General features: G+C 36.3%; 1 protein-coding gene across 5 annotated transcripts in view; it reads left to right on the top strand.

The window, feature by feature from the left end:
* The window catches only part of GABRA2 (gamma-aminobutyric acid type A receptor subunit alpha2), a 63,260-nt gene that overhangs the window by 23,450 nt on the left and 24,268 nt on the right, over positions 1 to 15,542 (top strand). For all 5 annotated transcript variants that reach the window (XM_054066059.1, XM_054066056.1, XM_054066057.1 and 2 more), the window contains exons 4-5: positions 4,094 to 4,161; positions 14,097 to 14,317. In XM_054066059.1, the coding sequence (XP_053922034.1) occupies positions 4,094 to 4,161; positions 14,097 to 14,317 (289 nt within the window). The remainder of the gene's footprint in view (positions 1 to 4,093; positions 4,162 to 14,096; positions 14,318 to 15,542) is intronic.

The raw sequence follows: 15,542 nt of genomic DNA, 5'->3' as shown, positions 1-15,542 counted from the left end.
TTTACCTTGGGCTTCCATCTTCTGAGAATTTTTCTAAGCTATGTTAGGTGAGGCTTCTCTTTTAACATGTATGATCAAGGCTGAATGTCAGAGCACTTCATGTGATGATGATATCTACACACCATGTTATTTGCCTTTTTCTCCTAAAAGAAGCATTAGAAACAAAAACTGTGTCCTTACTCTTTCTTGTTCCTGTTTCTTTGTTTATACTTCAGTTGTTGTGATTCAGAATAACTTAAGATCTTGCAAGCATAAATGAGTCAGCCACCCCTCTTCCCAACAGAGGGTTCTTCTTTAAAAACTAAGCTGTTTTTCAAGAGCACTGGGCCTCTATTAATTCAAGCACTTTTGAAAATCAGGCCTTTTAGTTATGTGTTTACATGTCAATTGGAGAGAAAGATTTTATAATTCTAGTGGAAAAAACTTGTTAATTTTCTCAAAAAAATAGACTTTAGATTTGTATATCAACACATATTGCATTGAGCAATTTTATGTTCCAGAATTGTTTGAATCTCCAGGGGGCTAAGTGTGATGACTTGTGCTTTTCTTGACAGAATGTGAGTTATAAAAAGCCTGTAGCTTTGGTGCCTGCTGGATAAATTCTGATTAGAGAGTCCATTTGAAACTGTGGTTTGTGCCATTGAATTGTTTTTAAGTAAATTACTAGTGGGACAAAGTGATATATTTTAATAAGGACTTTATTTGGAGAGCATGTATTCTTTGAAAGCAATAACTACAATATTTGTTGTAAAAAGGAGGATTAATTGTTTTCTTTTTATAGACACTGATTCTGAAACCCTGAGTTTAAACTTGTGAATCAGAGGAATCTTTATTGTAACACTATGTAAAGTAAGAAAGAAGAAACAGACACAAAGCTCAAGCTGCTAATACTGACTTACGGTAATGGGAATAATTCAAGATATATTATATTTCAGCTTTTTTTTGTCTTTAAGGCCCCGTTTCCTAGTATTTAGAATATAAATAGAAACTTATAAAATATGCAGAATTTTGAGACAAAATAGGGTGCAGAATTAAAAATCTGCCAGAGTCTCTTCTGTGTACTTTCTTGTTTTCCTGTCTTCCTTTGTTCTGTTTTCTTATGCATTCTTTTCCCTCAGTCTTCTCATCTCTGGTAATTTTTCAACTTCCCCTGTCCCTTTCATACACTATTTCAAGAAGTTCTACCTACTCCCTTCACTCTGTGCTGTGCTGTGGTTCTTGCCTGAGGAACAGCAGCCTGGTAGCGTGCCTGCCATCAGGATGAACCTGCACATTGGGGAAAAGCAGCTGGTTGCATTGAAACTCACTGCTATCACCATTACCTGGAGCTATGTGGTTTAAGTCAGTTTTGGCAAAAGAAAGGAATAAAGGTGCATGATTAATTTGAATCCATTCCCATTCTTGAGGATATCAGGGTTTAATTTGCCCCAGGACTTTTTATATACTTTGAAGTGCTTATCTTAATTATGACAACCTGAAATTAAGCTCTTGCAGCTGAGGACCTGTGGATAGCAAGCCTATTCTTCTTCCCATCCACCCCCCTTCCACTTCCCAAGTCTTGATCCTTTACTCCAAGGATCTGAAGTGATTTAACGTGAGTCATGCATACCTACAAAGGGACTCTGTAGACTGTTTCAATAGTATTTAACAATAGGTTGTGGTCAATTTGTTTATTTTCAGGTCTATCTTCTCTTCTGATGGGAGGATGGATCCTGAAGTATGTAGCAATAATAATACAGAAGAATATGAGACTTTTAAGAATTAAAAGTTAAAATGCAAAGCAAACTTCAATACTCCATGTACTGGAGTTTACTGTATGCAAATTGTAAAGTCATTCATGTGTGTCAAACAGGATGTCGGATGCAAACAACAGACAGCCATAGAATGAGAATGCAAGAGGACCATACTTCCAACCATTCTGGAGGAGTGGTGTGCACAGATTAAGATTTGCCAAGTGATTTTGTTGTGTATGGTAGGGTTCATACAGATTATAACAGTATAATTGAAATTAGCCGTGATTCTCTGTGGTCAGGACACTTGATGGCCAGTCATATTTTTAATGCAAGTGGTTTTTTGTGGAATTGTAATTAAGATTTTGTATTGTCATTACAGTACAGACCAAATTTTGTGGTACAGGCCAAATTTCATGGTTAGTCCCTGCAGCACTTGAAGAATAGCTGTCTTTTCACTTTTCCATTTCATCTCAGAGTGTGCCAGGTAACCACTTTGAGAGGATAACCTTTTTTTCTGGAGTCTCCCACAGGCAACGTATAACTAATCTTCTGAACTCTACCTGTGGTTTCTGTATGGTATTTCAGCCAGACCAACACTTTATCCTTGTTGAATGCTAAGAACAGTGCAGACTCAGTACCTCTTGTTGTTTGCTAACTTAAAATTGGTTTGCAAGATGTTTGGAGTAGAAATCAACTCAGCTTGCTTATGGATACTGCGTATGGGTTTACAGAAGTCTCTGTCACATAACCGTCTCTCAGGACCTGCAAGGGCTGCATGCTTTTTGAACTTTCACAGTGACGCATAGTAAGAGTCGGCCTTGAAGTATATGCTTAAAAAGTAGAGTTGATCCTGGAAAGAAGAGTCTTTTGAATAGGTAAGGCTTTATGAAGTCCTCTATTCTGATAAGCACTTGTCTAGTATCATAGCATCATAGTATAGTTAGGGTTGGAAGGGACCTTAAAGATCATCTAGTTCCAACCCCCTTGCCATGGGCAGGGACATCCCACTAGATCAGGCTGCCCAAGGTCCCTAGTGTTTGTCTGGAGAAGGAAATACAACTTTCCTTAAAGACAAGAGTGCAGTAATGTGCCTCCTGCATGCTCCAGAAGTTTTCTGAAAGTGCTGTGTCACCTATATCTGCTTTGGATGCAGTAAAATCCCTTTGAAAATACACTGCTTTCACGGAGCTGCTCACGGAACAGTTTTGCCTTTGCTTGGTGGCTGGTAGAGCATCTCCTGTTATTGGTGAGCACTGATGATTTCTACCAATAGAGGGCAGTGATTATACTTTTAGCCTCAAAGCAATTAAAACTAAAACCTGCCTATGCCACATATTTGTCAAAAGGTAACTTTTAGGAATATAGAAACTGTTAACTATCCATACTAAATGATGGTTAAATACGGAAATCATAATTTAACAGCAAGATTGCTTGTGTAAATGGCACTTCTGCTATTTTTAGGAATGGGAAATTCTGGGGTCAGTCAAATTGCAGCTAGTTGTATTCAAATATTTCTATTCTAGCTAGCAAATGGCTTTAAGGCAGAGAATTCCTCGTGTTGACTGTCTTGAATGCAGACAGTAGTTGGCAACTGCTGTAAGAAATTTCCTTCAAGTGTATGCTATCCCTCTTAGTGAATATCGTTCCATTTTGAGCCTAATTGAAAACTGAAGATAGAAAACTCAGCAATTATTTTCCCTGCAGTACAATATTTAATATTCCAATTTCATGGCTGTCTGACTACAATGATTAGGAGGAACATTTTCTTTTAGTATTTACAGTACCACAACAATATATCAGGAGCATCGTGTATCAAGGGAAAGAACTATTATGTTAGAATACGTACCGCTTAAAAAAGCACCCAGTTAAAAAGTGGGATATTGTTACGTGTTACATTTGGTGTAGCCAATAATTATTTGTAGGCTTTTACTTGTCTTTGGCTTTGAAAGCCCTATTCATGCTGAAGAAAATCTTGAACTAGAAAGGCTTTAATAGGAATGATTTGAAACAACAGATAACACCTCTGCAACAAAGGCATTTTATGTTTAGAACTGTACTACCATATTAAGTCCAAAACAGTGTGGTTATTTTTGCTGGTATATAAATGGGAAATATGTGTGTAGTTACTGATTGTCGTATAGTCCTTTAACTGAAACAAATTACTCAGTGGGATAAGCTCTTATCCAATAACCTCTGTGTTGAGTGGGGTAGAAATCTCCAGTATTTACAACAGGATACTGGTTAAAGCAAGTAAATAAGGACAGAATTTTTTTCCAAATGTCCCATGATTATGCAAAGAAAGCTTAAAGAAGTACTATAAATTTAAAATGTTTACTTATTTTTTTTCTTTTTTATATCAGATAGTATTACTGAAGTCTTCACTAATATCTATGTGACCAGTTTTGGACCTGTTTCAGATACGGATATGGTGAGTTTCTCAATCTTTTGCATATATATAGTGTAAGATATATACTGTTAACTTGCTTTAAACCTATATTCTGCTTTACTTACTGTGGAGAAATTTGGAATAGTTTCACTGAAGTCAGGGAGTGCCAGATTCCAGTAGTTCTAAAGATTGAAATTGGTTTATAGACCTTACATGATAAGCGCACTTGTAGTAGCTGTTTAGTGTAGACCAGTGGATCTTCTGATTGTCCCTGCTGACTGTACTTGGGTTCATGTTCTGAAGCAGTCTTGAGAAGAGTGAATTGGATTCCTCGGATGAAACTAGAGTGAAAGGTGCACCGCAGAAGCACGCTTGATGTTGTCAACAGTCTGAGGGACCTGACTGGCGTCAGTCTAAGCTTCTTGAAAGATGTAGGTTGCAAGTTGTGTCATAAGCACAATTTTGTTGTGCTACAAATCTGTCCTCCATAATTTGCCCTACTTAGTAACCATTTACTGGAAGTCAGTAACATTAAAAGAAAGAAACTATCAGAATATTACTCTGGATTACAGTTTTTCATGAAACAGCAATGGAAAAAAATTTGAGGCAAGGGGACCTTTGTAGGCTCACTACAAATCATCCATGGATTAGGGAGCGTATGTCAGACTGGGGAGAAAGATCTTCATGGGTATAACATCTCTTAAAAGGAAAGAAGGGAAGGACAATCTAAAAGGTAGTTTAATTGCCCTTGACATTCCAGCAAGAAATTATTTCCTGCATGAAATTATTTGTTGAAGTGTTTTGAATATTCATGATCACATATGAGATTTAAAATACAACCTATGTGTATCTATAGGTATTAAAAATGAATATTTGTAAAAACAGGCAGGCAATATTTACCTTGTCTATAAAAACTTTCAGGTTATGCATCATACAAAACAGGAAACATCTTGATGTTACAAGCTAGATTGCACCGAAACTGAGTATTTCATGGTACAGTGTGGATTTTAAATGTTATTTGCACACTGACTAACAAGTAGTCACAGCTTTCAGAATATATTCTGCTTCATTGTGTTTGGTTTTTTGTGTGTGATAGTTTCAATTTTCAAGCTTTATTTTGATTGTGATGAATACATTACTAAGGCTTCACTTGAAAAATTGTTTCATAGGAAAACTAGACATTTATTTTCTTAATGTCTTATGTTACTGATTTCTTGAGGCCTTTTTTCCTAATGATATTAAGTTTCTGAAATTATTCTTATTTTATTACTAATCATAAAAAAAACAAGTGTCCGCAGCTGTACAGAAAGGTGGCATGAACATCTTGACCTTGTTAGTCTGGTATCTTATGACTTCACAGTGTTTACACTTACACTACTCCTATCAAATGGGGAGATGATATTAACTCAATAAGGTACAAGAAGACTTACCAAGGCTGTGCAATTAAATGGGAATTTAATCAAAATCTCCCTGGCCTTGATCCCTAGCTGCTGAAACACTTTTGACATCAGCATGTAAATATGTGGGGAACTCTGGGTGTCTATTGGCGCAGGTAGGTATGTCAGCACAGTAAGGCACAGTCATTTGGTGCTATGGCTCTAACGGCTCTGCATCGAGATGGTTGTCAGAACAGAGTGTATTGCATCAGAACAGCAGCTTTTTCTGTAACAGGTAGGTCTATTTGCAGATGATTAGATAGATAAGTAAGAGCAGTTTGTTACTACTACGAGTTTCAGGGTTAATTTAGTGAGTTCAGTTGCTAACTATAAAATCATTTTGAAACATATGAGCAGTCAATTAGAAAATTTCAACATGTGAGGTTTGAAATAATAGCTTCCAAACTATGGCATATTCTGTCAAACGTGAAGATGACATTAGAGTTTTTACCGTGAGTCCTCTTTCTTTTGGGTATTGCATTACTGAATTGATAATGTAAACTACAACACACTAGGTTTACTGTTATTTTCTTCTGTAAATTTTGGAAGCTCTGCAATGTGCTCATTTTATAAGGTTCCTCCTTAAAAAGTTTCATTGGAAGAATAAGTTTGATTCTTGCCCATGTCCTCCTAAATCTCCAGAGGATCCTAAACTGAGTCTCAGACCTTTTTTTGAAAGTTGGGTCCCAGCCCTTGAAGTCCTCTGCTCTCACAGCATGAGTGGTGATCCCCTCAGTCACATCGGGTTTTTAGGCTGGACACTGCTATTTCCCAAAGTTCTCATCGTATTTGCTGCCAGCAGGATTCCTTCCCTTGGGATTTCTCATAGTAAAGAAAGTCAGCAGATTTATGACTGCACCCCTTGGCATTATGTATTTGCCTGTTTGGTTTTTTTCCCTTTTGTTAACATCTTGTGAAGAACAACAGTGCTTAGGAGACAAGCCTATTGCAAATGGGGAGGAGACTCACTGTGATTTGAGATGATTAACATGTGTTTTTATGTTATGGAACAGGGACGTGGTGCACTGAAAATGATGGGTGAGTCAGGACTGTTGTTGCATTGCACTGTTGATTCACAAAGTTGATAAAATGTTATCTTAACCCTTACTGTTGATATTAACGATAATATGTCATTATGTGCAATCTATGACTTAGTATGACTGATAGAATTTAGGTTTTTATTCGTATTCCATATATTTTTCCAGTGCCATAATTTTACCAAAAAATAATTAGGTCCAGGGGAATTTGATGTTTGATTTCAGGCTAGCTGATCTGTCATTGAAAAATTTAGGTGGTAAAAACTGAGGCTCAGATTTTTCTGCAAATGCATTAAGAGTCAAAAACTTTTGTTCCTAGTTGTGGATTAACATTTTTATTAAGGTAAAAAGATGCTACTCTCTATTCTGCCCAAAATAGTCAGCTACCAAACCTTTTGACTCTTGGCCATAACTGTTGCAAACTGCACTAAAAATGAACTGCTGTGACTAAAATATGGGTGTATCCGTAGTAGCTGAGTTATACAAATGCTATTGTATGTCAACCACACTATTTAATGTGAAAGGAAATGCCACTATACAACAGGAATTTCCAAGTCATTTCGCAACCTAATGAGAATCAAGGAAGAGAAACCAGAACATGGGATTAGATTTTACTTTCACTGTTCTGCCTTTTTGAGCTGTTATTTCTCTCAAATTTTGAAGTTCACTATTACAATGCTATGCCTTATAGGCTTCCAACCAGATCAGTGATACAAATGTATTTTGACATTAGCCTGAGAGAAGAAAGCTGCATTGTTTAGAAAAAAACAAACCAAAGACTGAACAGAAAAATTGAGTTTTGTGTTTTGACTTTCAACCTCAGCCTTTCATTGTCTTTGGGGAGTTTTGTTTACTGTGGTTACAGCTTTATTTTTCCCTATTTTTTCCGAAACAACAAATTTTTTTTCTAATTTCTTGCTGATATACTTCTAGTTTTTCATTCTGGAGTCAAGAAACATGAACGCTTCCCTGTGGAGATGATCATACCCAGCTACTCCATCACTACACACACTTTCATCTTGTCAGTTTTCAATTAAATTTTCCATGAGCTTTTCTGAGTTCGTAAACATAGCCAGAATAGAAATTTTCAATGAAGGCCAAAGATCAATTGCTGAAATTCTGAGGACGATATCTCATATGATGTCTTGCAGAAATTCTATACTTTTATTCTTCTTCCATTGTGCAGCATCCTGCCAAGTAGATCATTATTGGAGATCGATTAGTCAGAGGCTGTGTCCAAACCCCACATTGACATTAGCTCTCGGTGTACCTTTTGTTTGGATTCCTGTCCCTGGCACCAGGCATCCAATGTGTTTCTGGGTTGCTCTTTCTCTGTGTTTGCATAAAAACGAGTAATGAGAAATGTTTGTACTTAGCGACAGCAGTGTGAATAATATACTGGAGTCTCTTTTCTAAGTAATCCCCATTCTATATTTCACATTCCTCTCATTCCTCCTCAGCACTTATTTTAGACTCAGAGTTCATTCTACGTCAGGTCAATGGAAAGAAAGGGAGAGAAAAGCATTCAGAGAAGGTCCTTTTAGCAAATGGATATGAATAAGAAGACATTCTCTTCCCTAGACACTATCATTCAAACTGGTTAAACACATTTTATTCCAGATTTTTTTCAAATACTTCATGTTTAGATTAAATGCTTAGACAAAAATGACTGAAGTTGGCAGATGAAGCAGAAATAAAAGTCTTGAAATGAGTTCTTCAGACAGAGGAAAATCATGCTACAATTCCCTAGAAATATAGCACATTTTCTTTATAGTATTAAAGGTTATATGTACTGGCATACATTACTTATGTATTTAAAAATGAATATGTGTTCCTTTGAAATGCAGTGATGGGATAGTGTTTAAGTTTTTAACAAAGCTGTTATGGCTTTTGATGCAAAATAATCAACAGTGCAGTTTTATACATCTCTCTAAGGCTCTGAGGAGAGCTTATAGTGACCTTCCAATACCTTAACGGCCCACAAGAAAGCTGGGGAGGGTATCTTTACAAAGGCTTGTAGTGATAGGAGGTGGGGCAGTGGGTATAAACTGGAGAGGGACAGATTTAGACTGGACATAAGGAGGAATTTCTTCACTATGAGAGTGGTGAGGCACTGGCACAGGTTGCCCAGGGAAGGTGTGGGTGCCCCATCCCTGGAGGTGTTCAGGGGCAGGTTGGATGGGGCATCCTGATCAGCCTGATCCTTGGGCAGCCTGATCTAGTGGGAGGTGTCCCTGCCCATCGCAGGGGAGTTCAGTGCAGGTTGGGCTTGATGATCTCAAAGGTCTTTTCCAACCTAGTGATTATATGATCTCTAAGGTCCCTTCCAACCCTAACTATTCTATGATTCTATGATTCTATAAGGGAGTTTATTATGAATATTTTAAAGAATTTCATTCACCAATGTACGAGTTCTGCACCTCCTAAATGCCTGAAAGGAATATCAGGCTGTCTGCTATTTCTTTTGATGTGTTGATGTGTTTTGTACACATCATAAGGTAGGTTTTGGAAAAGAACAAGTAGACTGTTTATACACTTGTGCAGTGAGGTTTGCTGTTATACACACAGCAAACTGTGGGAAGTACTTTTACAGAGCCTGAGTAGTCAGTGTTTGTGATTGGAGCATTGAGGGCTGTTTTGAGGAAGTGGGAAATTGCATCCTGACCACTTTCATTCTTGATATTGTTAGAAGTTTTTATTTTTAATTCTTTTTAAGAGCAGAGATAAGCAGAAAATGACATGGTGATGGTAGAAACATTGTCCAGTCTGGTAGACAGGCCTAGATAAAGCCAAGACATACAACAGTGTACTTCAAGAACTCTGAGGTTTTGCAGACTGCTGTAGTGTTTTAGCCCTTGTGGATGCCATTTGCAGCATGAAGAATTCTGTCCCACAGCGAATGAAGTGACCAAGACAACAAACTAACTATTGGATTCATCCATAGTACGGCTAATTTTGGCATTCGCTCAAAAACTAGATACAAATGCTTAGAGAGAAAGTTTGGTAAATTAGTTTGCAGATGCTACATCACAAACTTGCACTCATTGAACAAACAGATATCAGATTATAGCAAGAATGTAGGTACTAGACATTATTTTGCTTTGAATAATCACATCTTTTTTAGTCTCCTCTCTAAAACTCCTTCTTTGTTTTCTTGGAAGTGGTTTTGATACTTGGTTACATACCTACCATGTTAGTGTTCAACAATACTAGTTGCATACTAATATTGGTAATGTTTTTAAGATAAACTGAAAGAAAAATTGCATACTGCCTTAAAGTAGATATGACACCAAGAGGTTCTTTGTAAGAAATAAAATTAAGAAATTATACTAATGTAAAAATAAATATTAATATGAATTCCCTATATTATGAAGGTGAGATTTAGGTCCATAAATCTTAGGTGTTTGTCTCATCAATCAATCAAACAAAATAACTTTTTTTTTTACTGTCTTTAAGAAATCAATAAGAAGGTATCTCTGATTATATCTTTCCTTATTTTTTATGTTTTGTATAAGTCCTTTAAAAGTTTTAGAGTATCTGAAATTTGCTTTTGTGGTTATAAATGTATGTCAGTTAATGTCTTTAATAGTGGTCAAGAAAAAGTCAGACTTTTAGAGAACTGAATGAGAAAAATCTTTACAAGTAAGGAATGAGCATCTCTGGCCTGAACTATTCCCTAAACAAAATGTGATGTTCCAGGGGATGATTAGTAAAATATTCAGTCTGCTCTATGACAATACTGCTTGCTACTGGACACTCACAATCTTTGAGATGTTTGGAGCACTTCCATCTTTACACCAGATGCCAAAAACTGCCCAAATTTGCCAACCATTTACTGAGAGGACGAGAATACATGTTTTTGTTGTTTGAACTTTTCCCGTACAAAACTAGCCTTAGCAAAAAAGAAGAGTGCCATGTAGTGAGGATTGTATATCCTCAGGTCAGATTAAGCTTTTTCCAGATCTACTAAGGTCTTCTTTTTCATTCTGCATGCTGTTATGCATAACAGTTTTATATTAAAAGGAAAATTAAATTCCTTCACCTTTTTATCTTTCTGACCAGTGAACTGGCAGAGGCTCAGTGCTTCTTAGCACTGCAGTGAGTGTCTCTTATCTGTCCTTAAAATTTCATGTAAGCTGATATGATACATATTTGAATGACTGTGTTTAATTATACTGTGTTAGAGTCCAGCTGTGAATGCACCATTTCAGACACAAATCAGTAGGTAGGATTTGCTCATTCAAAAAAATCACAGGAGTGCTTAGTAGTCCTGGAAGTATGTTCTTGTGATTTTTTAGAGATACTGCACTGTACACCGGAGACTGCTGTGGTAATATTCAGAGATAGCACTTTTTTTTTTTTTTTTTGGTATAGGAGAATATCTGCAGATTGTATGAAACAACTAGCAGATATTAATTAAAGTCTTTTTTCCTAGAGTCCACATTTGCATTCATGACAGAATGTTAGTCTTGCTTGGAAAGTAAACATTGTACAGCATTTACCACAAAGTGATACATGTGTGGAATAGGAAATAATTAAAAAATCTATTGATAAATGTTGACTTTTTATCACATTTATTATATTAAAATATGTTAATAGTCTCTGTTTTTTAATTTGGTTTGTAGCATATCATCATAGGTATATTTGTGATCATAAATAGAATAAATTTGGTTCCTGAGGGAATGTGGGATCAGTGAATATAGCACTGGCATGCAAGAGGAATACATTTTATTTTACTTTTCATAATCACTCTGTGCATTGATTGGGACAATTTAATTTCATCTCAGTGCCTTGGTTTTCCTTCATATGAAGTTGAGAACCCAATACTTCATTTGAAAAAAATACATTGAGGTCTCCAGAAAGATAAGTTATTTAAGAACCATGTGAGATTTTATTGCTATAGTGAATGGAAGGAGGTGTCCAGGATCATAAACCTTGGTTTATTCCCTGTTTCCATCTTCCTAATGGGGTGCTCTGCAAATAAAGGCTTCAAGCATGAACTGGATGGAAAATTGCAAGAGGGCGATAGAACTGTCTGTGGATCAGTCAGAGATTCGCCAGTGGGATCTTGCAAGGCTGCAGCTCACATGATTGTCTCCAGTTCTGCTGTTGTTCTGCTTCCTAAGTTGCCATGGACATGGACAGATGTGTTTTTTTGAAATATTGCTCTTTTGATTTAGTGGCATTTCATGCCTGCTCTTTTTCTCTATTATGTCTCATGTAATACTTTTTCTACATGTTGGAAGACAGTGAAAAAGCAGGACCTTTGAAACTCTTTATTCCAAAAACTTAAAAATTGTATTCTCAATCATTTATGTGTAGGGGATATTTGTCAAAGGAACTTGTAGGACTTACTACTCACTTCTGTTGAATTTCAGTGGGATTTCAAAGTCTTACTCCCTTAGGCTCTTCTTTCCACTTCCTTATACTTCAAACATCAATCTTCTCATACATAGCAATGATTTATTGGCAAAGCCCCTCAGACAGAAACCACAAGAAAGGTTTTAGGGCAATTGTTTTCCTCGAATTACCTAGTATTTCTAGTCAGATTTCATATATTCCCACTCCTTCAGGCACACTGTTCCTGCTACCCTTGATCTTCCATGATTTCATGCATTTGTGATTTTCCCTGGTCTACAACTGAACTGACAGATAACTTGGAATTCGTAAATGTGATTTGAAGTTACATGACATTTAGCAAATAAAATAGCATATAACTCAGCAAATAAAACAGGAGAATTGTATGTTATCTATCATAGAAAAATGGACAAATTACTTGTCATGAGGCAGTGTCTCTGGCAGTTATGAGAGACAGTAAAACATCAGGTATAATGTCACGGAAATGCATGTTTTAGAAGTGCATAATTTTGAATTTCATGGATATGTTTACTAAACTATAACTAGAGATAATAGCAAGTGGCATTAAAGAAACCCAAGCAAATGAATTTTCAGTGTATTGTAGCTTTAGTTTTATTTAATGTTTGCTTGAGTAACTATGATTTTAATTAAGAAAATGACAAAATTTTACTGTAGTAATGTAAGGCCTCTTGATCTACCTACATATTGAGCTTGTGATTTTTGTCAGGTTAGTTTATAAGTATCCCATTACATCATTCCAAAAAGATCTCCCGAAGCACCTGTCACAGCTCCTAATGAAAATGCTTTGTCTCCTGTCCCTGCCATGCTCCTTTAGGTAACAGAATTCTCTTTCATTTCTTCCATGTGCTCATCTTAGATTCTGGCCCTGACCTGGAAAAGGTCCTTGCAGCTCCTTGACTCGCAAGAGCTGAGAAGGGCCGTTGCTTCTCCCTGTCTACTCAGCACTCCTTTTGTATCACTGTGTGATTGACTGAGAAAAACTTTAAGTCTTGTTAATCAGCACCCAAGGGATCCAGCAGAAAGTGATGGGGCTGATAAGTTCCTTGAAATCACTTTCTTATTGAAATCACATGAATGTTTTATATTGGTTGGATTTTAACAGGACTTCTCAATTCAAAGATGAGTTGCTCAGAAATGGTTTCTGTAAACTGTAGCATTTGCAGAGTAATAGGACAGAGTGTTGTGATATAGTAGTATTTTGAAATCATGTGTTCAATTTGCACCTGTCCAACAAAACTGACATTCTACCAAGGTAGCATTTGCCAATTCACAGAACAACTTGCTTCCAACAATTTTTTTAAGCTCTTCCATTTGCAATTTATATGCTGTGCCAACAGCAGCAAACCACTAAATCCATTTACAAATCCAATTGATGTTAGTTGATGAATTTACGTTATCAGTGTTTAGTTGGTATCTTTATTGTTTATTTGTTTAGAACAGCAACCAAACCCAGCCGAAGGGATACACAGGCATCTGGTCTAGGTCATTAGTCTGTTTTTACTTACATCCTTTTCTCCAGAATGTACTTTCTTCCCAATATTAGGCATCACAGTAAAGTTCAGCAAGGACTCTGTGTCACCTGTTAATCATCAGCTATTTTTCCCTACCAAAGTGCTTTGTTCATAAAATTCATATATCTACAGGGCCTTACTTTCTTCTTTGGAAAAATCTATCTAGTCTGTCTGGATATATTGTACCCTTTTATGGGTAGCTTTGTTTCCTTCCTTTCAGTCTCGGCCATTCTCTGAGCTCCTGAAATGCCGATTACCCTCCTTCAAGTGCATCTGCTGCAGGAACTGTTTAATATCCTTCTGTCTATTTTTTCTTACTTCTTAATGTAAAATAGTTCTGTTTATTGAAATTACCCTTGCCAAACATAATATGTGTATCAGGCACAGAAATCTAAATGTTGGAAGGTTTCAATATACAAACAACAGCTAGCAATCGTGAATGAGAAAGTCATACTCTTCATAAATTGATTTCCTGTTTATTATTTGTGATCGTTGTTCTCCCTTTACAGTTTCACCAAGGGAATTTTTGCAACCAGAGCTTTTCTGGTTTGGCCTTCCAAAAGCAGATTAATTTTTCATCGTGTCAAAAAAAGCATATCTTTATTCCGTTACAGGAGTACACAATAGATGTTTTCTTCCGTCAGAGATGGAAGGATGAGAGATTAAAGTTTAAGGGCCCAATGAACATTCTTCGATTGAACAACTTAATGGCCAGCAAAATCTGGACCCCAGATACATTTTTTCACAATGGGAAGAAATCAGTGGCTCATAATATGACAATGCCAAACAAGCTTCTACGAATCCAAGATGATGGAACTCTCTTATACACCATGAGGTAGGTCTTTTCATTTGTTCTGTTCTCAAGCTATTTCCTAATTTGACATTTCCAGATAATAGTTAAATAAGGTTCCAGGTGGCCTCTCCTTTGTGTCATTTCTGACCCATCAGAAAGAAAGCTAGGAAAATGTGTTTTGTTTCCAGTTCTGTTACAAGTTTGGCTTATTATGAGTTAGATCAGTTCTCTTACATGTTGCTTGGTTTCAACACCTCTATAACTTGTTAAGAGGTACTGACAACCCACATAAAGTGCGTTGAGACCTTCAGATCACTATCACTGTGTAAGAATTGTTAAGAATACTCAAAGTTTACCAACTCCATCTTAGAATGATTAAACTAGTACATGACATTTTATTCCCTAATAACAGTTTCTTTCTATCTAATTACAAGATTTTACTTAGAATTTTAATTTTTGCATCCTGTGCATGATTAGCAGCTAAGATAAATGTTTAGCTGGTAAAATGTATTAAATTTAGTTAGACAATAAATTATAAAAAATTAGAAACATCATGTATGCATAGGCATAAGCAGCAGTTTTCTAAGATTGATTTCTTGTTCTGTTACTTCTTTTGCAATAATGTCACCTATAGAAAGTTTTTGGAAATTTTTCATCCACATTTCCAGAGAATGTTGACTTAGTTTCTTTCTTTTTATGTGAATATATTTAATAAATTGAATCCGTCATGCAAGTACACTTTAAATCCCCAGCCTAAGTAAGATATAAAGTGTGAGCTGTAAAGCAACATGTACTGTGCAATCTTTTTCCTGCAGCTGTACCAGCACTCTTGAAACCTGATTTACTATACAACACCCAGACCCTTAGTACTGAATGCTGATGGGTAGACTACTTGTATCTGTATAAACTGACTGAAATTCTCTCCCTTCAGAAGGTTATAATCATATGCTATAAATATTTAGAACTACTCTTTGAAACCATTATGAAGAACTTTTTCAAAAACATAAAATGGGTCATGTAAGCTAGAATTAACCAAGTATTTTCAAGACTTGTTCATAACTTGTGTGTTGCTTCTGAGGATATGAGATTAATGTGAAAGCTGTTTCATCATCTAGGTGTTAAACAGCCATTTAACTGTGTCTTTTTCAAAAGGCAGTCTGATTTATATCAAAGGCTAATGCAGTTCTTTCTCGTGCCTTCAACCGTGTGCTGACTCTATCTCTTCTCCTTGACTTCAGAACAGCTTTCCTGGAAAGTGGGGGAATAA

This window comes from Cuculus canorus, chromosome 4 (genome assembly GCF_017976375.1).
Source record: "Cuculus canorus isolate bCucCan1 chromosome 4, bCucCan1.pri, whole genome shotgun sequence".
Classification (NCBI taxonomy): domain Eukaryota; kingdom Metazoa; phylum Chordata; class Aves; order Cuculiformes; family Cuculidae; genus Cuculus; species Cuculus canorus.
Note: the sequence above shows the minus strand (reverse complement) of the source record. Positions and strands in the feature narration are given on the sequence as shown.